The sequence below is a fragment of the Diplotaxodon limnothrissa genome, linkage group LG7 (assembly GCF_057381915.1).
Source record: "Diplotaxodon limnothrissa isolate DT_005_m linkage group LG7, D_limnothrissa_male_GT1.1, whole genome shotgun sequence".
Taxonomy (NCBI): domain Eukaryota; kingdom Metazoa; phylum Chordata; class Actinopteri; order Cichliformes; family Cichlidae; genus Diplotaxodon; species Diplotaxodon limnothrissa.
In genome coordinates, this window is record NC_140602.1 from 13,761,574 (window position 1) to 13,785,939 (window position 24,366).

The 24,366-nt window shown below is 39.4% G+C and overlaps 2 protein-coding genes across 2 annotated transcripts; both read left to right on the plus strand.

The window, feature by feature from the left end:
* The first annotated feature begins 1,849 nt into the window (after positions 1-1,849).
* Positions 1,850-10,622, plus strand: ca12 (carbonic anhydrase 12). Its single transcript, XM_085357459.1, has 9 exons — positions 1,850-1,941; positions 2,235-2,255; positions 4,510-4,689; positions 5,705-5,847; positions 8,212-8,307; positions 8,393-8,456; positions 8,641-8,798; positions 8,962-9,088; positions 9,742-10,622. Exons 1-9 carry the CDS (start codon positions 1,878-1,880, stop codon positions 10,392-10,394), a joined length of 1,506 nt encoding a protein of 501 aa, XP_085213585.1. The 5' UTR covers positions 1,850-1,877; the 3' UTR covers positions 10,395-10,622.
* Positions 10,623-15,484: 4,862 nt separating this feature from the next.
* On the plus strand, positions 15,485-24,339 carry man2c1 (mannosidase, alpha, class 2C, member 1). The gene is made up of 26 exons (XM_085357458.1): positions 15,485-15,653; positions 16,172-16,297; positions 16,385-16,508; positions 16,596-16,666; positions 16,764-16,941; positions 17,030-17,219; positions 19,323-19,429; positions 19,523-19,633; positions 19,714-19,806; positions 19,918-20,034; positions 20,117-20,212; positions 20,303-20,448; positions 20,800-20,923; positions 21,394-21,515; positions 21,601-21,686; positions 21,968-22,114; positions 22,204-22,283; positions 22,365-22,459; positions 22,535-22,639; positions 22,738-22,894; positions 22,982-23,125; positions 23,249-23,358; positions 23,450-23,529; positions 23,649-23,791; positions 23,902-24,005; positions 24,085-24,339. Exons 1-26 carry the CDS (start codon positions 15,553-15,555, stop codon positions 24,194-24,196), a joined length of 3,069 nt encoding a protein of 1,022 aa, XP_085213584.1. The 5' UTR covers positions 15,485-15,552; the 3' UTR covers positions 24,197-24,339.
* Positions 24,340-24,366: the final 27 nt, after the last annotated feature.

Below are 24,366 nucleotides of genomic sequence, written 5' to 3' on the forward strand. Positions count from 1 at the left end.
GTCAGAATTCTGAGAATAAAGTCAGAATTCTGAGATTAAAGTCAGAATTCTTTTTTTTTTTTTTTCAGTGGCCCTAATCCTCTTCCATATACACAGGAAGTGCACGAAGGACGAATATATTTCCAGTAAAAAATAAAAAAAGAATGTTTATCGAAATTAAATTTAAACAAAACAAAAACGCGTTAGACTTACCAAATTTAGGGCAGTTGATGAAAAAAAATAAGGTGGTGGTCGTGGTGGGTTGAAGTTGGGGACTCTTAATCCACACGGGCTGGCCAAATCTTCCCCGCATCAAGGTAAATTCAAGATGGCTGACTCAGCTTTCCTGAAGGAGCGACAAGACTCCACCCACCAGAACGTCACTAATATATGCTTCTTAAACTTTTTGAGCGTTCCAAAAAAATTAGCTAAAAAATATTGAGCCCTATTCAATTAAAGCTGCATAAAAGCCAACAGAGCTCAATACTTTATAGTTTGCTCAACTACAAAACGACATTTGAGTGTTATGAGCAGTGTTGGTCAAGTTACTTGAAAAAAGTAATCAGTAACTAATTACCAATTACTTCCCCCAAAAAGTAATCCCGTTACTTTACTGATTACTTATTTTCAAAAGTAATTAATTACTTAGTTACTTTTTAAAAACACGATTTACAACCTGAATAGGTGATAAAGCGATAGATCTTTCAGCCCAATTCTACTTTTTCTGCATAATCCATCATACAAAATGTAATCAAATGGAAAAGTCTCTTTTTAAAACTTGTTTTATTAGTTTTAATCTTTTAACTTTATGCATCAAGCAAAAATGTAATTATCTGCAACATTCTCTGACTGGAAGAAATTTGTTTAATATTTAAACCTATTTTCTGCACATTCCAGCACATAAAATAAAATTTTTTTTTTGTGTTTACACTCAGTCTTTCAAATCGATGCAAGTAAAACACAGCAGAAAATAAATAAAGTCAAAGACTCAGCGGTCCTGTTGCTCTATTTTCACCTGTAAAGCAGGAGTAGGGTAGGCGGAGGTTTACCCTGGTGCAGGTGTGCCGCAGTCAGTGGAAGAATCCGCGAGTTTCTCTGCTTGTTTGGAAGTTTAGGGGTTTTTTCGCTGTAAAAAGAAGTTTTCTTCCCACGCACAGCGGACACTAATGTTTTTGTCACTTTTTATGGAATCAAACTCAAAGTAAGGTCAGTACTTCCACGCTTTAAACGCTGCACGCTCATACTCTCTCTGCACTCCATATATGATCCATTGTTGATCTGCACACAGCTGTTGTCACGAACGTTGCACTCGCTTATGTCACTGTCATGAGACATTCTTGCAAAAAAAATCACGGTTTTAGTAACGCAGTAACGCAGCGTTCCTACGGGAAAGTAACGGTAATCTAATTACCCTTTTTGCAATAGTAATCCCTTACTTTACTCGTTACCTGAAAAAAGTAATCAGATTACAGTAACGGGTTACATGTAACGCGTTACTGCCCATCTTTGGTTATGAGCTTATTAGTTATGAGCTAGAACAACTGTTAGGGATTACAGTCTAGTAGTTGTATTTTTTTTTTAAACTGTTAGCAAATACAGATGTTAGGAGTGTGTTTGGAGTGTGTAGGTCTGTATGTTTTGTCTGCTGGTACATCGGACTCGGTAACCTAAATGACTGACTGTACTTATATGCGGTCGTTTCTGTCACAATCCGGACCGTGACCAAATGACTGTGGAGGCTGGTTATGTTGTTGCTCTGACGTCAGCGCAAGCTACAGAGAAGCTGACGGCATGAGTATAAAAAGCCGGCCGGTTTGAAGGCTGGGGCTTCGGTGCTTCAAGCTCTTGCTCCGCACCGGGTTGACAGCAGACTGCGAGGGAGGTCTGAGGCGATCAAGATGCACTTTCTGACTCGCACTGTCATCGTTTCCCTTCAGCTGACTTTATTCAGCGCAGTGCATGGTAAGCGCTCCTACAGTAAAGAAATAAATACATAGAAATCTTACCATGCATTGCTAAGATTTTCTGTGTGTGTGGGTAGAAAATGATGCTTTAAAGCAGGTGTCTCAATCCAGCTGCATGCTTAGTGACGGAGATCAAGAAGTTTTTCTTTTTTACTTTTTCTTTTGTGTTTCTTTTGTGTGTAGTTTGATTCGTGATCGTTTTTAATTCATCAAAAGTTGGCTTTGAAATTTTACCATTTGTATGTACCGTAAACTCTTGTTCTACAAGTGCTTTCTTTCTGTCTTGTTTAGGTGCCAAATGGACATATGATGGTAAGTGTGACAATATTTCACACACAATTTGTAATATATATATATGGTAAATAAAATATAAAAAGTTTATATGATATAATAAAGTTGTTGTTGATGGGGGGTTTTGTTTTTTTTGGCTTTGCCTATCCAGTAAGAACTGACATAAAGCATTTTCTTTTTGGCTCTTCATCAGTGTTTTAAGTCACAGTGTCAAACAGGAAGACAAAAGCGATGACAGTGTGGTAAACACCATGCACAGTCACCACTTTTGTCTGTGATGAACAAAGTCGGACTCTACAATTATAACATTTCATAAGTGGCTGGCTGCCTTTGTCTGGTGCCTTAAGCTTCATGGAGAGGGACTTCTTGAATCATGTCTATCTCTTACATAAACTACTCTTACTAAAACCTCTCGTCGTTATTTTACAGCAAAAAAAATGTCTGAATGCTAAAGCAAAATCTTTGCAGGTGAAGCAATGGAAATGTATATAATCTGTCTTGACATTTTTTTTGTTTTCTGGAAAAATCTTAAGCAATCTTTGGGGAAAAAAATCATTGATCAAGTCCTCTATTACCTTTAAAAGTTACCCAAACGGTGGAGGGATTCTTTACCTCTGGTTCCTTTGGGCTGAATAAGAAAATACCCACTTCTCTGGTCAGTAATTTGTAGTCATGATTAATATAGTTTGATTAGAATGTATCTGTTCTTAATTAGGATAATGACTGACCTTATATGTCAGTACGGTGCACTGTGACAGTGCTTCTTGGTGCTTCATCCTGAAATATGCACAATATATAAATATACAAAAATAGATAACATAGAATAACATAGATTAAATACTAAATTCCACATTATAGTAGTCAGCAGTCTGTCTACTGGTAGCACTTTCTGTTGGTGGTGGTGCTACAGCTGAGTCATATAAATTATCTCCACCTCAACACTCCACCCTCTGGCAAAGGACATACAATGAGTCTTTGCACGAGAATAAAATAAATGAGATTAACAATGTCTGTTGTATTCCTCTCGCCCTGCTCTGCTACCAGTGTGATGTTTAGAGGATTGCTTAGAAAAGTTTGTTAAAATCTTCTATTTTAAGATTTCTTTTACGTAGAAATTACCCACAGTCATCTATGTTCTACCAAGTACTGCCTAGGGACCACCAAGGGCCACTAAACATCCTATATTAAAGGGCACCCAGCATCAAAGTAAAACACAAATGTTATGAATAGTGAGTAACAGAAAAAGTAAAATAAGAACAATTTTCTTCTTAGTTAGAGACGGTTTGCCTAGATTGAACTTGGAGCTTTTCATCAAACAAGTATTCAGTGATTTTGCTACTTTGGTTGACGACTTCTGGCATGTCTTATACAGTCAATCCACATTTGTCTGAGAGGGAGGTTGGGGGCAATCTTTTATATTTAACCATGGTCAGCTGGCATATGGTGAATGGTGAATCTTTTGATGAATGCTAAACAGATAATGAATTAGCAGCAATTGTGCTGCCAAGATGAGAGCATACGCACAGCTTCTTCCATTTTGTCACAAATGTGACATTTCAAATTTGATGAAGTCCATTCATTGCAAACTATTAGCCTGACTTGTTGTTTGAAAAGCTCAGTGCATAGACGCTTACACTTAAAACATCACGCAATGAAAATGCACATTCAACAGCTTCCTGTTTTTCTTCTCAGTCCATTTTTAAAAAATAATTGTTTCCCAATTTCTGTATTATTTTAAAGCACACTGTGCCTCGTGGCCTTGGAGGAAACATTTTTGAGAGTTAACCCCCTGACAAAAAAAACTGAGGTCGCTTTGTAAACCGTATGACTCAATTGTAAATGTGGCCATTTTCGGTGTCTTGCACTTTATAGAAACCTCTCATTTGGAGAGAGACGGCATTCTCACTGCGTGGCGCTGCCTGCAAGCAGCAGGCTGGTTCTCTTTTCTCACTGCTTCAAAAAAAGCGCATGAGCAGAGTCGTAGGCTTCCTCCCACCATCTTGTTTATAGATAATAATAAGTCATTTGGACCAAAGATAAAACATTTATTACACACTAAAACAAACTCTAGCCCTCTTTGGAGCCACCCACTGTTTAGCCTCACACTGTGAGATGTTTGCCTGATAACATTAAACAGTTTAGTTTCTGAAAAATGTCCATGCTAATGTTTTCTGGTGAATCCACACTTTTAAAATTGAAATCTAGGTATTCAGATTCAGATAGGTAAATTCAGATTCAAAAATTGCATAATGTAATAATGTTAATGTTGTTGCAGGACCCCAAGGACAGGACCACTGGTCCCAGGATTATCCGTATTGTGGTGGAGCGCTACAGTCACCAATAGACTTGAAGTCAGATCTGCTAAGGTTCGATCCCACTTTACGTCCAATTGAGGTTCAGAACTACAACCTGTCTCCAAATGAGCAGCTCACTCTTGGAAACAATGGACACTCTGGTGAGTATACATCAACAGTGTTATCCAAAGAATATGTAAGACGTGCAATACGATGTAAGATGTAATGTGTACTTACACTCATCACAAGTAAGACAGTGTGTATCAAACTAAGCAAATATTTAAGTATGCCATGCTTTGTTTGGCCTGAAATCTAAAAGTTTTTCAAATCAAAGTGATGTGCTTGTCTATGCATTCATTAAAATGTCCACACATAAATGTGGAGACCTATTTTCTGGGCCAAACTTAGGAAAATGATAGGCAGATCTTTTTTCTTCATTTGCCACAACAATTTTCTATAATCAACCTCTTATTATCTTAACTGCCTGGGAAAATATGACCAAAGACTACTCATCTGATCCGCCTCTGCTTGGACTGACGCATCTTAATGAAGGAAACCAGCTTAAATTTAATGTGCAATATTTATTTAGAACATAGCGAAGTGAAGTGAAACTATGCAATAAACTGTGCGCTGCAAAACTAGTTAGATACGCTTCTGTCATGTTCCCTCAAACATCATGTACAAACTGCTCCATTAGGAATTTTTGTGACAATCATGTATAGCTGAGGATGCATGTCATGCCTTCCGAATGTTGGCAAGGATGCATTGCTGTTATATCTGCATAACAAAACTGCTTTCTGCACACAGAATGCAAATAACACAGAAATGCTTATGTGTGCATACCTGGTGAGCCTCAACACCACAAACTGAGTGGCATCATCAGTGTGACGTGTATTCCAAATGGGCTGACAAAGCGTTTTCATGTGCAAGCATTCGTCATGCACTGACGATCATGCGAAATGCACTTTGCGTCACCCGGCTATAAATGGTCTTAAAAGCAGCTACACCACTATGACAGAACAAGACAGTGGGGATAGGGAAGGGTGGGGGGTTGGGGATTTGGCATGCTGACTTCCTCAGTTTAGATAAAGCTCATGTTTTGTGATGCCCCAGTGTTTACTGGTGCAGTCATGACTCTTTATGTTGATGTGTGCTTTCATTTGCTTTGATTCACAGTGCAGCTTTCATTGTCCCCCACGATGTCCATCTCCAGCCTACGTAACCGATACACTGCGGCTCAACTCCATTTCCACTGGGGCTCCCCCAGTCGGCCTGCAGGTTCTGAGCATACGGTGAACAGTAAGCAGTATGCTGCAGAGGTAAACAATGCAAACTGCACTTTTCAGAGATGGTAGTGCACTACAGTGCTACACTTAAGTACAAATTCAAGGTAGTTGTCCTAAAGTATTTCAATATCTTTGCAACTTTCTACATGTACATGTCAGATATTCGTTCTGGTTGGTTCATCAACTCATTCATTTCCTGTTAGGATGAATGGTGTTAGGCGATAAGCTGTACCATCTTAATATCAACTGTAAGTGATATGACTAAGATGCAGCTTTCTCATCAGTCATGACCAAGCAGTAGCCTATCTCACTTTCTCCTTGACTCTACCAACTTTTAGCTACTGATTCACTTCTGCCTTTTCTTTGCTACTGGTCTTCCTGCCAGCTCAACACTCTCAGTTGAGAGGTAGCTTCTCGCCTCACCTCACCTCACCTCACCTCACCTCACCTCACCTCATCCCTCTGGCATGTATGAATAAACAGTATGTTTTTCTTTGTAGGTGACTACCTTTAGTCCTAGAATGATTCCAGCACAGAGACTCACTGACTCTGACTTTCCATAGTCAATGTGGGGATTATTGTAGAGTCTACCTTAGAATATAAAGCGCCTTGCGGTGACTGTTGTTGTGATTTGGCGCTGTAGAAATAAAATTGAATTGAACTGAATTGAATGAGAAAAGCAACCTTCAATTAATATGGATGAGGAGGACTAACAAAGTAAACTGAAGTAAACAGAACTGAAACAGAAGTTATAATATTTAAATGAGAGAGTGGAGTGAGGTTATTAAACATCACACAATATTTCTTCTGTCAGGATTTAAAGATATGATTATCTGTGTCTGCTTATTTAAATAAGTTTTACCCTTATCTGTACTTAGAAGTGACAACTCTGGCTTCAAGCAAAGCATTAATACTTTGTGACTGAAACGTGTGACATTTGACTGGCAGGGGAATCGAAGCCACTGACACCCTTCAAAGATGATGTTGCTAAATATGAAATATGAAAAGCATTCGCATGTCACTGTTGTGGTTTGTTGAGACTGCTGCAAATATGTAGCTCACACCCATCTGTCGAATGTGTTGCTTCTACGTGCTGCCTATTTCGATGTGCAATCAAGTGTAAATTGAAATTATATGCATAAAAACTTTAACTCTAAACCCTCACTGCTAATATTACAGAGAACATAGAGGATTCTTTTACCAAAATAAATCATTGGTTTACAATCATCAAATCAGCATATTTGGCATTTAGTTGCATATTCTAAAAGTCAGAAAAAAGACATCGGTCGGTATCAGAATGTTCATTGCTAGATGGTATGTAGTCTCTTACTCAAAAGGGTTTTAGGGGATTGTATGTACCAGGCTATTATATACTGTGGTTTTAAACCACTTCGCTAAATGAGCGGCTGTCTGTGCTATTTAACGTGTGAAGCCCTGTAAACAGGTTTCACACAATAGTTTCATTTATTTACTTTGGCACTTCAGGTAAAGAAGACGATTTGAAAGTCAAGTTTAAAGTAAAGTAGGTGAAAATGGGATACTGTTGTATATAATTTGGAATTATTTGGATTACAGTGGGCAGACTGAAACGACTGCAACCTGTGTTCATTTTATGTGACCACGCTCCAGCTGCTGTGCAGCCACATTTAAGGTGCTGTGGTTTGACCTGATTTTCTGTGTGGACATGTCGAAAACATGCGTCTTTTCAAGTCTCTCCAGACTCCAGAACCACAGTTCCTTGATGACATGTTGTTTTGGAGGCATGGCATGATGGGAAATTGAACATTTTCCTGAAATGGTGAAAAGGTCTTCCTTAATTCTCAAGACAGAGCAAAGTCTGTAAATAAAACTATTTGGTCAGAAGGGCTAAGAAGCCTTTGGGTTGTACAGAATATAGAATAACGTTCTGAAAGCTGGTGTAAAATATTTTCTTTTGGTATTTTCTTCCACAGAAGATTGCATTCAATGCTTTCTGAATACCTCCACTTATGTTCAATCCAACTAACATCTACTCTCTGCATTGAACAGCTATTATAAGTGTACACTAATAACAGTTGTCATTTAAATAAAAAGGAGATAACATGGAGAGCAGAGACGTTATAATGACATGATATACCAACCTCCATGCTCGCCCGAAACTAAGTAATAGTCTGAACACAGGGTAGTAGTCTTAAGGTACTTTAAGGTTTATCACAGGGCTGTTGCAGTGATGCAGTGGTGTACATAACAATCTGGCAGTGTATGTGTCACTTTTTCCATGACCCCACCAAATCGCTGCTATTAGTACTATGTCACAGATGGCGTGAGTTATAAAAATGAGAGTGATTTACATAAAATACCTTCTTGTTTTGTGTTTTTCTCCACAGGATCTTGACATATTGTTCTTTTTGTTCACAGTTGCATGTAGTGCATTACAATTCAGATAAGTATCCCAATATTTCCACCGCCGTGGACAAATCTGATGGCCTGGCTGTGCTGGGTGTGCTGGTTGAGGTGAGACCTTGTGGATAATGTTCTGTAATTTTGTTTTCTTCTGTAAAGTAGACCTAACTATTTCATTATTTGTGTTTCTATAAAGGTTGGGATGTTCAATCCAGCTTTTGACCACATTCTGAAGTTCATAGATCGTATTATATACAGAGGTAAGACCTGAGTACTAGTTTTTTCTAAGTACTAATGTGGAGTAAACATAAGCCTATGCAAAACATAAGCTGTGTTTGTGATTCTTTATCTAAGTTTGAGGTGTGAATCATTCATATGACAGTCATGGATTTTACATTAATGTCACCCAACAGCTGATTTCTGTTTTGTCATTCCGACTGTCAGATCAGAAAGTGAAGGTGCCTGCTTTCAACATCAGAGCTTTGCTGCCTACGCGTTTGGATGAGTATTATCGCTACGACGGCTCACTGACGACTCCTCCGTGCTATCCGAGTGTCCTGTGGACGGTGTTCAGGAATCCTATAACAGTTTCTCGCCAACAGGTGCTTCAGCAGCTGAAGTGACTTTTAACCAGGTTTAATATTAGAATAAGAAAGCAGTTGCAAAAATTTTTTTAAGATGTGTCAGTGTGGCGTCTTTTAAACTTTATTGGTGTGGAAAAGCCTTTGTGCTAAACTTGCTTTTGTTTTGCTGTGCTTTATTTAGTTTCTGACCCTAGCAGCAACGCTCTACTCCTCGAATGCCCAGGACTCAGCCTCTATGTCGCTGAGTAACAACTACAGGAAAACGCAACCTGTTGACAATCGGCTCGTCTTGGCATCTTTCAAAGAACGTAAGTATGGTCTACAAACATGGCTTGCTTTATTACCTGAGCATGGGTGAAAAGGTCACATAAGCGACATGGCTGCTGTGCTGCTTTAAAAAAAGGCTGAAAGACACATTTGAATGAATTGAGGGCTTTTATTCTGCTGCAGAGATTACAGCTGTCATGCTGGCTTTGGCTTGTATGGTGTAACCTGCTTGTGGCTTAGATTTGATGCTGATCATTTTTAAATTTGATTGAGCTTGATGAGCTTGTCTGGAAGTACGCCATCTTTTAAGACATGTTGATTTAACCACTCCTCTGACATGCTGAAAACATCTGCAGCCCTTAAATTTGTCCCTAAAGCCTGACTTTTATGTGGTTGCCTGGTGTACCGCAATGTATGGTATTTAGGTCCATATTGTGTGGTATGAATGTGCATGGTTTCCTCAAAGCTTTCCACGCAGAGCTATGCTTTCCTAATGAGACGTGCTGTGACATGGCAGTGTGAAATCCCATGCTATGAGCTTCTCAGAAGCGCTAGCTAGCAGACAGCAGCTTGAGCTTTTACTGTATCGCTATGAGCAGCGCTGTTGCATGGTGGGCTTGAAGATCCATCATCGTCCAAATGAGCATCCAGCTTGCGGGGATGTTTAACAACATTGGCTCTGTGTCTGATGCAGGCAGAAGACTGCATGGTACTCTTACAGTTACATCTCCGTTAACAAGAAAGCAAATCATACAGCAGCTACTGGTTGGCGACTTAGGAGACCTGGCTGATGAAGACCTGTACAAGCTCCTACCAAGTGGCTCAGAGAAACACCATGCTGGCAAGAAGAAAGACCTCAAAACCCAGCAGAATGAGAGACTGGCCAAATCCAAACAACAAACGCTGAATCCATCCCTTGGGAAGAAAAGCCAGGCCAATCGCCATGTGGGAAAACTCAGGCTAGCAGAAAACACACTGAGCTACGTCTCACTGGAGCAGAGAGTTTCCCACCAGCTCAAACAGTCCCATGCTGAGAATCAGATGGTTCAGGCTCTTAGAGATGCAGTTTTCCCTGAGCTTAACCTAAAAAGCTACCTAGAGTGCAGATCAGACTTAGCTCTCCCTACCATCAGGTATATTCTCCAGGGACGGCCAACAGACGAGGCTACTGAGTTAAATCATTCCCTGACTAAAGCCATGATGAATCAAAGAAAGACTTCCACAGCATTGGAGAAAGACGTGCCAATGACACAATATAATGGTCATTCCACTGCTACAGTTTCCAGGAAACCACAAAGCCAGGGTTATCCACATCCTTGGCTTTTGCCTATGGAGTGGGAAGACTAGAGAGATGCCTGGCATTGTTGAAACTCAGTGTGACTTTCTGTAGCAGACATCAGTTGTGTGTCCCACACTGACAGCCAAATTTCCAAGCCACGCCCTGCATTCTTTTAACCAGTTTATGCTTTATGTACGTGATATTACAATTTTACTTTCCTGTGTGTGCACATATTTGTAGTTTTCAGAAACGTTAACAGTTTTTTTTTGTCACAGATTTTGTTTGTTTGTTTTTTGCACAAAATCAATCGGATGCAAAACCAGTGCCCAGCAGTGACTGTCCTCAGTATAATGATAGGACTATCTCAGTGTGTATATTTTTGCTCTGAAAAAAAAAATATATATATATATATATATATATATATATTTTTTTAATTTGTTAGTACTTTTGGTATCTTTGCCCACATTTGCCTGGCTAAGCAATGCTTTTCAATAAACTATAAAAAATGACAAGTTTCCTGTGTGAAAATCTTTACGTGTCAACTTGTACGAGTGGGAGATGCCAAGGACCATTTAAAGTGTTTTACTGGATGCCAAGCTCAGTCCTATAGTATGGTAATTCTGGAGCCATGCTAGTAATTATTGTCATACACAATGTAGAAATGTGGCTAAACCAAAAGAATTTATTTTGAGCTAACATGATTTTTAGATCTTTGCAGATCTAAAAATCGGAAGCTTTTTACATTTCGCTTCTATATTTATATAAAATAATAAAGCATTAAAGGTTTTCAGTTGCACATCTATGAACAGAATTTAATGCTTAAATAGGAGAAATGACAGCAAGTTATTAGACTACATTATGTTTATTTTGCATGCCACGAAAAAGAAGTGTGTACTTTGTAGATTCTGCACCTTAACTATATAGAGGAGGATTAAAGAAGTAGTCAAATTAAAAATGTTGAGGGTTAACTATAGTTAAGATAAAGTTTTAGACTGCGCTTGTGTATTTAAAATTCTGACTTGATCCACGTCACAGCACAGATGATTTCTTCTTTTTCCTTCATCTGGTCCCAAAAGGGAACCACTACACACCCTCTATATGTCCTCCTCCACCACATCCATGAATATTCTCTATGGTCGTTCTCCTTTCCTCCTGTCTGGCATCTTCAGCATCCATTGTCAAATATATCCACTATCCCTCCTCTACACATGTCCAAGCCATCTCAGCTGTCTCTCTCTGACTTTGTCTCCAAACCACTCAACCTGAGCTGTCCCTCTGATGGAATTATTTGTAATCCTACCCATCCTGGTCACTCCTAGTGAATTTTACCATCTTCAACTCAGCCACGTCCAGCTCTGCCCTCTGTCTTTTTAAGGATACCACTGTTTCCATACAATACATCATGGCAGATCTCAATACTATTTTTGTAAAGCTTCCCTCTCAATCTTGCATCCTTGTGTCACAAATCATCTCAGACACTTGTCTCCACCCACTCCACCACGCTGCCTGCACTCTGTTCTCCACCTCTTTTGTAGATCACCCATTGCTTTTTGTCTGGCTGACCACAGGTATTTATATTCATCCACCTTCTCTATTCCTTGCATCTTCACCATTACACCTGTCTCACCATCATTCACAGATAATTCATTCATACATTATATACATTTTTTCAAATGGGTCAATGGGCTGCGGGAGAAATTTGAGAGGAACAAAAATTCCAATGTTTGTGTCATATGAGTGTCTGTTTCTCCTATGAAAATTACTGAAATGTAATTATTTTCCCTCTATTATCAGTCATGGGTCGTCTTTTCACTATTTTCCTTATCTGAGTTAAAATCTGTTAAAATGCATTTTCACTATTTCTCTCTCTCTCTCTCTCTCTGTTACTCAGACGACCTCTCTTGGATAAACACTGGTACGTTGCTTTAGGCTCAGTAAACAATTTTTAAACAGACATGTATAATCATGTTAAGCCACAATACATAACATGAAGGTTTATAATAATAATTTATTAATTATTTAAGTATTTCTTAGATCACTAAACACATCTAAGTCTAAAAGTAAAGCCTTATTATTAAGACTTACTAAGTATTGATTTCTGTTCATTTATGATATGTCACATGAAAATTCAAGTTTATATTTAGGCCTCTGAAATATAAACATACCCCATTAGAAATTGTTATTTAACAATAATCGCCACTTATGACAAAATATATATTTATGCTGCTCTGCAGGTTTACTGGTTCCCATACTGGTGAGCTGTACACTGGGACTTGTTTTCATTGTCACCTTGATGTGCTGCATATTAAGGCAAAAAAGGTAGGTAAAGGGCAAAATCACAGAAAACATCCCTTGCTGAACAATAACTTATTGTATGCATTTTGTTTTTTAACTAAACCACATCTGCTCTGCTTGATTATTTCCATTCCTTGAACAATGTTGTCAAGGCGCTCAAACCTGGTTTGCCCCACACTTTTTAAGGAAGTCTAAATATCTAAGTACAACAAGAATTTGACTGGCTTTTTATATGACTGGATATGGAGCCTGGAATACAAAGTACACAAGACTATGTAAATTTGACACATTGAGACAGATTGCTTTAACTGACAATCAAATATAGAGTTTAAAAGTCCAGGAGTTGATAGTGGTTGTGCCCTCGTTAAATGGATTTTATAGGTGGGAAACGTGTGTGCATTCACTTGTGCCACTCTTAGTCACTCCTTGGCAGTGTGACAACACATGAATCATAAACCCATTTTTGTGCAGTTATGGTTTTCTATAAACAACTAGTAGGACACTAGACAATGTTTATGGGGTTACTTTGTAACTTATTATGTAATTCTTGTGATACATAGTTACAAATATATGAAAATAATTGACCTAGAAAAACAAGCATGTAGAATTTTATGTCTAGAGGAAGTAATGTTATAGCTGTTTTTAAATTCTGATAACTTCCACACTGGTGAGGAGTGATATGTGAGTATACTACTGCATTCATACTTTTAGATATGGAAAACAATGTTAGTTTAAATATGTAAGGATAGGTTAGTATTAACCAGAGGGGAGAAATGGACCGACGTATCTACAGCACTTTTCTTGCTGACCACTCAAGCAGTTAAAGTGAAACTTAAATATGTTCATACAGCACTTTATTCTTTGTGTTTTTAATCACTTTCTGTACCTCAAATCACCAATTAATCTAAGGTGCAGTATCTTGGGAAAATCTATCCACACACAGGAAGAGCATGCAAACGCCACACAGCCTGCAACTATCCAGGATGTTCAAACCGAAGACCTTATTGTTGTGAGGCTCAGCAGTGCTGACAATGCCTTCCAAAACACATAAATGCATACTTTTGGAGATGAAAGGCTATGTCACAGTCTCATTCCAAATTACATCCTGGAAGGGATTGAAAGGTGTTTAACGTTACATCTTTGTCTAAATGCTCCCCCCATCATTTCTTACACCTCACTGGTAACTATAACTGTGTTTCTTTAAAGCACAGTATCACCTGTTGTTTTGTTTTTTTTTTAGAGTTGCTGCTGGACGAGACAAAGGCATGCATGTTGGATACAATACTGGAGACAAGGACGAGTATGGCTCAAGAGTATAACTCCTTGTTCTGAATCACACTTCAAAGGAGCTCAGAAACTTCAACATCCTTAAGACTTTTGTCCCTTTGCATCACTCGCTTTATTTATTTTTTGCCCCATGGGTCACTTTGGAGATTCATAAAGGCATGCAAGGTTTAATCACATCACATGATAAAGTTTGCGTGTGGCTCTAGGGTTTTGGGAAGTACTTTTTTCTCTCAAGCCACAATCTGGAGTCCTTTTGCTGTGTTGTGGCAGGCAGAAGATGGTAGGCCTTCATGCTGGATGTTTTAAACTGCATGCAAGAGGAACAGCTGTCCTCTTTAATTCCACTTTATTTATCTGACATGATGTGGTGTGTTTCCTAAGGAGAGCTTCACACAGAGTCTACCAGGCAAGAGCCAAGAGCTGAACTGGTGAAAATCTCAGGTCAAGTCAGATCATGGCACCCATTCCCTAGGGCTGTCCTGGCATGGTGGAAAGCCCAACCACAGTTCAAACAATAGGGGGATAGGATTTGACAGACATCTCTGATGATAGGATGGCCCTAGAGGGATGGGCTATACCACAATTCCAACAACCCTGTACTTACAGTTGCTTTATGGATTTCATAATAAAAGGGTGCTTAGCTTCATTCAAACACAGCTCCTTCATTGTGAAAAATGTTGAGGAAAAAAAGGCTTTTGTGTTTCCAGCCACTCGTGGGCTGACCCCTAACCCTCTGTCCGGCAGTCGGATCACAAGACTAACTCCCCAGCACTCCTGATAGCTTCTTAGTTGGCCTGTAGGCTGTACAGTTAACCACAGGACTGCTGGAAAGTTAACATGTTATCCTCATCAGGTTTCCCTTAGCCTTTCTTTATGCCATTCTTTTGTATAATTTGAGATGAGTTATTGCTTTGTGTATTTTACAGACGTAGTCAGTTCCATCTTCCTGCAGTAGTAATGACCATGTGGAGCTGTTAATCCCTGGTTAAAGCGTGTTTGTCTGGTGAAAGCTGTAATGTGTGGAGGTGATGGATGAACTGGAAATTATATCAGAATGTTTAGACTGATTAAAAAGCCTGTGTAAATGAGAAGTACAATCTTAAAGCAAAATAAGCATGAGGTGATTCGTTTTGTCACAATAAAATGCTCCCTCAGTGTGCCAGGTCTTTAACACATTAATATATTTTTTCTTGTAATTGTTACTCGTTTATTTATTTTGTCTGCTCATCAAATTTTGTTCTTGTTATACTGTTTTGTTTTGTTTGGGATTTTAAAAATAAATGCACCATTACATGTGTCAAGATGTGGCAAATGGTATGTTTGTCATAGTGAGCTATACAGTTTTTTGTGTACAACAAATGCAGACAAAACTCATCATTAAAAATGTTCAAATACAATCTGTCTTACATTTTTGAGTCAATCTGCCTTTCGTGATTTCTTAAAGAATAAAACGTGTTCGTTACTGTCGGGGTTTTTCTTTTTGGACAATAGTGACATCTAGCGGATAATTCCTTCAAGTGCAATAATAAAACCTTATTACTTCCGGGGTCTCGTGTGAAGAATTGAGCTAATTTTTCACATCAAGTCTAGCTGTTCTCGGTGCTGCAGCTGCAAGTCTGCGAGCGTTTGGTGGCTTTTGTCGTTATGTATCACCTGCCTGTGCTGAAGAACAGGCGCACTCTCCTCGAGAGAGCAGAGAAATTCATCTCGGATATTTACTTCACTGACTGCAATCTGAGAGGACGGTAAGGTTTCTTTCATTCAGCTGCACTGACGTGGAGAATCCGAATTTAACGATGTAGTACAGCAGAGATAAAGTTGTTGCTTTCTGTTACCTTATACGTCAGCGTGAGTCTCCGTGACTGCAAAATACTGCGAGGGGAAAATGCAATTTATTTAGCCCATTGCATTTATACAGAGAGTTGTTTTCTTAATAACTGTGGAAAGCATGTATGCAATACATATTGCAGGCAACATTGCGTTAAGTGTCCCAGTAGTTATGATGCATTAGAGTACAACTTCCTTTAAGTGAAATGCACTTTTTTTCCACTTTTCTTTATTATAAAAATTCAAAATGTGACTTTACCACAAAAAAGGCTGCTGTAGTTTAACTGATATTTTCATCAGTCACACAGCCAGTATGAAAGGACTTTCTGATTTTAGAGTCTCAGTATGAAGGTATTTTAAAGCTTCAACGTGGAAATGGAGATTATGATTTATGATTATGGATTTCTATGAATTTTAAATGGTTTGGTCTTCCCAGGCTTTATGGAGACTCTTGCCCCCTGGAATCACTTGCCTGTTTCCTCACCCCTAAGCGGATCACGTACGCAGAAGCTTCCAAACAGATCTTTGACCCATGTAAAGTTGGCGATACCTTTGGACCAACGTAAGTAAGATTAACAGATTTTTATCACTCTGGGATTTATTATTCCCTCTGATCTTGCCACTAATTCAAGTATGATGATTGTTGAAGGTGGTGGACTTGCTGGTTTAAAGTCACTCTGAAAATCCCAGAGTCCTGGAGAGGAAAAGCGGTTCATCTTCTGTGGGAAAGTGATGGAGAAGCAATGGTTTGGAGAGACGAGCAGCCAGTTCAGGTAACGCAGCGGCAAATTTATTTAAAGGCAAAAGTGCAGAAATATTCGGCTTAACCTCCACCTTATTCATGCTGTTTGTATTTGTAGGGCCTGACTAAAGAAGGTGAAAAGACGAGCTACATCCTCTCTGAGTGTCTGCAGGATGAGGAGCCGCACAGGTGAGTTGATCTGATCTTATTTTTGCTGAATCAGCAGCAACCACATCTTTTAGACAGCTTTAACCCCAAATTTACGCATATCTGTGTCTCTGTTTAGTCTCACCCTGTATGTGGAAATGGCCTGCAACGAGCTTTTTGGAGCTGGTCAGGGCTCTCAGATTGCACCTCCAGATCCAAACCGGAAGTTTTCTGTACAGAAAGCTGAGCTAGTTGTATTCAACGGGGATGTAAGAGAGCTGCTGACAGACTTTGAGATGCTTGTTGACATTGTAAAGGTACTATCAACCAAAAATAGTGCATGATGATACATTACTTAAAAAAACATTGTAAGCCAAACATGACATTCTGTACTCTTCTTCACAGGAGCTTGGAGAGGAAGAGCAGCGAGGCTACCAGGCGCTCTTCACCGTCAATGAGATGGTGAACCTCTGTGACCCCTCTGACCCCAGTTCTTTTGCTAAAGTACATAGTCTGGCAGGCACCTTCTTCAACCAGCGGAATGGAGAAAGCCAGCATACTGTCCATGCAATGGGTCACTGCCACATAGACTCGGGTAATGTTTTTATTTTAGGTTTGATTAAGTCCTAGTTGAGTCCACCTGGCCAGACAAAGTGTCGCTCTTTTCCCAAAGATGACCAGTTCCACTGCAGTCCAAAATGCAATGAAAATTGTAGGGTGAGCTCTGCCAAAGTAACAAACAAAACAATCCAGACTATGAGAAGAAAGAATTCAGGGGGGGTTGCAGCGATTCAGAAACTAGGGCTCTATTCCACAAAGCAGGTTTAACTAACAACTCGACGTAAGATGAGGGAAACTCAGGTTTTCTTTTCCAGAAAGAGAGGTCATTTCAATAATGAGTCAGTTACCAAGGTAACAGACTCAGAACCAGCTGACCCAGCTGGCTGACACTGATTCATTTCGTCATTCATGGTGCCAAACTGTAGCGGAGTGAATTAAACTGCAGAAGTTTACATTTTTACAAACACCTAAATGCTATTTCGTATACTTAACCATAGTGATTTTAAGGTCATTCAGTCTTCAGTATATGAGGTCGGAGAGCTAATTATGTAACAGATTTATAATCAGCTCAGAATAAAATCTGTGTGTCTATGAGTCTAACTCTGTGGACATTAATGGTGTCAGATAGTCAGTCTCCTTGTACCGCAGACATTTACTGTATGTTACTGTAGCAGTCGCAGTTTAACAATGATGTGCATAAAGCTTTAGAGGCACAACTCACTCAGTCATTTGTCGTGTTTGTAATCAGTTGCACTTACTGAAAATATGTATGACCGCTGGAATTTTAGAGATGATGTGAACATTTGATTGAAGATGAGCAATGCAGCCTGCAGAGAGTTTGATCGCACTCTGAGGATTTCATGTTGAAATTTGCTCACATATTGAGATTCAGACATTAAATGGTGTTAACATTTTGAAAAGTATGGTGTCTGAAATTTAAGCCTTCAGATGATTCCCAGGATTCATCTGAAGGCATCATTGGCTCTGTAACGGCTCTGGATCAGGCCTACATCCACTTCGGCTCCGGTCATTTCCCAGCTCGTCCTGCCTGGAAATGTTATGGCTTTATTTTTCCCCAACATGATCTGTGATTTTTATTTAAAACGACTCATCCTCACAAAACTAATATCTATAACAGCTGAGACATTTCTTATAACATGTTTGCCTTTACTGATAAAACTTTACATTTATTAAAGACTTGGAAAGAGTTCATCCACTCAGAGTTTATTCTTAAACTCAGAGCTTATTCTACTGCCTTCCTGGAATAGAGCCCAGGACTATTCACAGCAGATATTTTCAATATATACGACAGATCTCAAGTCGGCACTGCTCTCCTCACCTTAAGTAGTAATCACTATACTTTAACGTGGATGGAAAATGTCAATGCCACTTACAATATGCTGCTTAAAATGTGATGGCCGGTGTTGATGTGGATCTGCTGTAATAAAACTACAACTCTATTTCCAAAACAGTCAAAATACTGTTTAAATGTAGATAAAAACAGAATTCAATGGTTCGCAAATCTTGTAAACCTGTATTTTATTAATGAACTTTATAGTAGCAGCGTGTCTCGAATAAATTAGGATTGGGGCCAGGAAAAGGCTGGAAAAGTAAGCGGTACTAAAAAGAAACAGCTGGAAGAGCAATTTTGAAATATTTAGGTAAATTGGCAACAGGTCAGTAACACGACTAAGTATAAGCAGAGCATCTTGGAGGCTCAACCATCTGCAAGAAATCTGCGTCTACAATTTGTGGAACGATTTCAGAATAATGTTCCTCAGCGTAAAATTGCAAAGAGCTTAAATATCTCGTCATGTACGGCGCATAATATTGTCAAAGGATTCAAAGCATCAGACAAAATCTGTGGACAAGACCAAAAGTCATAATGAGGTCATTAAACAATAATGAATGTGATGGTCTTCAGGCTCTCAGGCAGCATTGCATTTAAAAACAGACTCTAACATGGAAATCATAATACTGACTTTTCCACTTTTGCAAAAAAATGTAAAAAAAAATGTAAGAAATAGATTTCCATAGGTAGTATAGATTTTGTATTATTTTTCAATATACAAAATGTGAAAATCTAATAGTCAGTTAAGTTCAAATACTAACAATAATTATGATTCTTTACCCATAGCCTGGCTGTGGCCCTATGAGGAGACCATTAGAAAATGTGGCCGAAGTTGGGTGACAGTGATTCGTTTAATGGAGAAGAACCCAGAGTTCGTCTTTACCTGCTCTCAGGTAATTTCACACTAACATAGCTTTACATGTCTCGTAACACTTCTGAATATCTGAGCAGTCCCCTCCAGTTTTGACTGTTTTGTTTTTGTGCAGGCCCAGCAGTTCCAGTGGGTAAAGAGCTGGTACCCTGGACTCTTCTCCTCAATTCAACACTATGTGAAGAAAGGACAGTTCATTCCAGTTGGAGGCACGTGGGTGGAAATGGTAAACTTCATCTTAAAAGTAAAGGCAATACTATATATCATGTAAACTGCCTTGATATATTTGACATATTTGCCTGTTAGGATGGAAATCTGCCTTCGGGTGAGTCCATGGTCCGGCAGTTCCTGGAGGGCCAGCGTTTCTTTAACAAAGAGTTTGGGAGGTATTGCAAAGAGGTATGAACTCATAAGAGTTAACCTTTCTGGCAGCTTATCAGCTACATTTCTTGAGGCTTTTTGATTTTGTTTTGATTTGATTTAATGTGAATTTTTTTAAATGTCCCACAGTTCTGGCTTCCTGATACGTTTGGCTACTCTGCTCAGCTTCCGCAAATAATGCAGGGCTGTGGCATTTCCAACTTTTTGACCCAGAAGCTAAGCTGGAATTTGGTCAACACCTTTCCTGTAAGTGCACATCTCCCACAGTGCATGTCTGTAAAAACAGTTGAAGGTTTTAATTTTCAGTCTTTATTTCTCTTTCTCAAAGCACAACACGTTTTTCTGGGAAGGCCTGGATGGCTCGACAGTTTTAACTCACTTCCCACCTGGAAATTCCTACGAAATGAAAGGCAAGGTCGAAGATGTAAGTTAGATTAAAGTATCCAAAACACGGTGAATGCTGAGTCTGTTCTCATGAAAGATTTAATTCAGGGGGATCTTTCTCTGCCCACAGCTGGTAAAAACTCTGAAAAATAACAAAGACAAGGGCAGAGCCAATCACAGCGCAGCACTCTTTGGTTTTGGCGACGGTGGTGGCGGACCCACACAGCTCATGCTAGACAGACTGCGCCTTGTTCAGGACACAAATGGACTTCCTAAGTCAGTTCCTGTCTCTTACATTAACATGTAATTCATTGATAACAATGACCAAGGCCCAGAAATGATCCAGAAACACTTCTCTTGATCGATTTAGTCATAACTCTTCTTTTGTCATTTCCAGGAGTTTTTAAAGGGAAGGGTGTGTAAATCAGGCTGATTCAAGCTTGTTTAAGTAAAAAAAAAAAAGGAAATAAAAAGGATGAGTTATGTCTAGCTATGTCATTGTGTTATTTTTACAAAATAGTACAGTAGATTAAATTTCAATAGAGTCAATGAGTCATTCAGTATTTGCGTCATAATAACTAACAAAGCTTTAACCAGAGATGTCATAGCTCGTGCTCATCTCTCCAGAGTCCAGATGTCCACTCCTGATGAGCTTTTCACTCGGCTGCAGGCTGACTCAGCTCTGCTGTGCACGTGGACGGGGGAGCTCTTTCTGGAGCTACACAATGGAACATACACCACACAGGCACAGGTAGAATAATAGTTATAGTCGTCATTATATAGTCCACAACTTGTTCATCTGTGTGGAAAAGAAAACAGATGGAAAACAGGGAGTGACCACAGTAATACTATTTGTAATAAAAAAAAATTATATGTGTATATATATATTCTTACAGTAGGTTTACATAGGATAGCGGCTTTGACAATTAGGTAGACTGTGTGGGAAGCTGCTTAGATCACTATACAGTCATGATTGTTTAATATATTTATAAGGAATAGTTAATTATTATGATAGAGAAGCTAGATAAGATACACAAGAGTATATAAAGGGATTTAAGAACTATTACCTGTAGAACAGAACGTAATCCTGCTTAGTACAGTGATTCATGCAAAGTTTATACCTTACATCTATAAAATTATGCTTCAGTTCAAAAATATTTCATGTGTTTGATTGCTGTATGTCATTTTAATTGCCTGCCTTTTTTTTTTTTTTTTGTTTAGATAAAAAGAGGAAACCGCCAGTGTGAGACGCTGCTTCATGATATTGAGATAGCCAGCAGCTTGGCGCTGTACCGCAACAACACGTTTCCATACCCTGCTGAGAAACTGCAAGAGCTTTGGAGGTTCAAACACAATCTTTATTGGACTAAACACTGTGAGTCTTTGTGTCTGCAGGTTGAAAATGTGTTGTTAATTTCCCATTTGCAGGCTGCTTCTACTAAACCAGTTTCACGACGTGATTCCTGGCAGCTGTATAGAGATGGTGGTGGAGGATGCTCTGAAATATTATGAAGGTGAGTTTTTACAGCTTTTAATTGCAGCTTAAATCAGCGCAGTGCTTATTTACAGTTTCCAGAAAGTTTTCAATGTTAACTATTTAATTAGCATAATATGCTGGGAAATTTCTAATTTGAGCCATTTGTATTTATTAGAGCTTTTGTAACTTTGTAATATATTGTAATATTTAATTTCGTTTAGGTAGTTACTGTTCTTACCGACCTGGAGCGCTGTGCCCCCATCATTTCCTCTGGGATTAATAAAGTATTCACATTCTGATTCACACATCCTGTCTCAGATATCCGCAGTGGTGGTGCTGCACTTCTGCGTGACGCATGTGAAGCCCTGGTGGCAAAAGGTAGCTCCATGGCCGTGTTCAATTCTCTGCCTTGGGAACGTCTTGAAGTTGTCCAGATTCAAGAGGGAGCTGAAAAAAGTGGTCTAGGTTTGTTGTGTATTTCCAGTATATCTATATTGTGCTCCTCACACAATAAACTTCATATCTGACGTTCACTGTTATGTGTGGCACTATAGCTCTGGTGAGAGCTTCCAGCATCGGTGTGTCTCCCGTGAAAGACACACCGCCAGTGACTCCGGTTTCTGTCACCGTTCAGGTGTGTGCTACATATAGAAAGATGATTGCATAAATTTCATCTATTTTTCCATTTGATTTAGTTAACTGTGTAAAATTGTAGGCTGATGGCACAGTCGTCATGGAGAATGGTCTTTTAAAGACAGCCATAAACAGAGATGGCACTTTGGCATCGCTGTGTTTGATCAGCGCAAACAGGTAAGACGTAAAAGGTGCATATTGTCTACTACTGTACTTGCAACAGTGAGTTTCTCACCACTGTGTTGATTTCAGGGAAAGCATTTCTGATGGTTGCCTTGGGAACCAGTTTGTCATGTTTGACGATGTCCCCCTGTACTGGGACGCATGGGATGTAATGGACTACCATCTCCAGACAAGGTTTCAGCCATTGCTGTCAAATGCATTTAAGTTAAAATATTTTAGTACTGTTCAGTATATCAGTATCATAAAACTAACAGAAAAAACAAACTTAATAGGAAACCAGTGGCAGAGGTGGTGCAGCCAGTTCATGTGGTGTCACCAGGCGGACTGCGGGGCAGTGTCAGCTTCACCCTGAGGATCAGTGATAAGAGCACAATCACACAGGAGATTATCATGGATGCCATGTGTCCTTACATCAAGTTCAGCACAGAAGTAGGCTGTAATGTTTCAGAAATGTGGCACTGAGGCATGTAAGATTTATTTTTCAGCAAAAAAACGTGCTGCGTCTTCCAATTTCAGGTTCAGTGGGCAGAATCTCACAAGTTTCTCAAGGTTGAATTTCCTGTGCGAGTTCGCAGCCCCAATGCTACCTACGAGATCCAGTTTGGCCACTTGCAGAGACCCACTCATCGCAACACTTCGTGGGACTGGGCTAAATTCGAGGTACGACACTGTAAAGCTGTGTTCACCTTAAAATTCACAAATTTTCACTGTTATGTCACACTTCACTGTTGTAACAAAAGTGTTACTCGTGGATGTCGTTGTGTCATCCGTTTCCTTTCTCAGGTTTGGGGCCACAAATGGGCCGACTTGTCAGAGCACAATTTTGGAGTCTCACTGCTGAACGACTGCAAATACGGCTACTCTGTGCACAAGGACACAATGACTCTTTCCCTGTGAGGTTCCCATTGTTCATTTACAACACTCCTACAAGCAGTACAATTCAGGCATACAACATTTTAACTCCTGCATCTCACTTTATCTCAGACTGAGAGCACCCAAGGCCCCAGATGCCACTGCTGACATGGGGATTCATCACTTCACATATGCAATCATGCCACACACAAGTAAGTTATACTGTTTTTTTTTTCCTTTTGATGTGATCTTGGAAATAGGTAATAAGATAAGCTTAAACCCAGTACGTTTGGTTATTTGTGTCTAATGTAATATTGTGCTGTTTGTATAGGATCCTTCCAAGAAGCCTCTGTCATCCAGTGTGCCTACAACCTCAATTTCCCTCTGAGGTTAATCCAGTGCAGCCCCGACACTGTGCCCTGGAGTGCCTTTTCTGTGACCTCTCAAGCTGTCGTACTGGAGACAATAAAGCAGGTATCAAAGTGAACAATCAGATCTGTATCGTCTTGCGTGGGAACTTTAGACTGCCCTTCCTGAAAACAATGAGCTCGTTTTATTCGCTTTTTAATCATTTACCACAACAGGCTGAGGACAGAGGTGGGGTGCTCGTAGTCCGCCTTTATGAGTCGCATGGGAGCAGCGTGACTGCAACTCTGAGAACCGCACTTCCAGTCAGGGAAGCTTGGGTGTAAGTGTTTCTATTTTAGTTGGGTGGTTTTTCTTTTTCCTGTGTTGTATGAGTAAAGCTTTGTCTTTTCCTCTTTTAGCTGTGACCTCCTGGAGAAGCAAGACCCCAACCAGCCAGTACCGGTTACATCAGAAGGAATCACTCTGGACTTCAATCCCTTTCAGATTGTCTCACTATTGCTGATCATGTGATAACATGTGGGATTTCACTAAGCCTTATGGAAGTGGAATACGGATCAACACTTAGACATTACATGAAAGCTAAAGATTACATTGAATTGGCTGCTGTTTTACTAACAGTTTACGAGGACACTTTATATGATTGGTACTGTTTATACGCCGTTTAAAAGTAATTTGATTTG

What these genes read in the sequence shown, in the direction of transcription:
- ca12 (XM_085357459.1), top strand. Translation starts at nt 1,878, where the DNA reads ATGCACTTTCTGACTCGCACTGTCATCGTTTCCCTTCAGCTGACTTTA. An exon ending in TTTATTCAGCGCAGTGCATG is followed by an intron (nt 1,942 to 2,234) that starts GTAAGCGCTCCT and finishes TGTCTTGTTTAG; the next exon opens with GTGCCAAATGGACATATGAT. An exon ending in TGCCAAATGGACATATGATG is followed by an intron (nt 2,256 to 4,509) that starts GTAAGTGTGACA and finishes ATGTTGTTGCAG; the next exon opens with GACCCCAAGGACAGGACCAC.
- man2c1 (XM_085357458.1), top strand. Translation starts at nt 15,553, where the DNA reads ATGTATCACCTGCCTGTGCTGAAGAACAGGCGCACTCTCCTCGAGAGA. An exon ending in CATACACCACACAGGCACAG is followed by an intron (nt 20,924 to 21,393) that starts GTAGAATAATAG and finishes TTTTTTGTTTAG; the next exon opens with ATAAAAAGAGGAAACCGCCA. An exon ending in GACACAATGACTCTTTCCCT is followed by an intron (nt 23,359 to 23,449) that starts GTGAGGTTCCCA and finishes ACTTTATCTCAG; the next exon opens with ACTGAGAGCACCCAAGGCCC.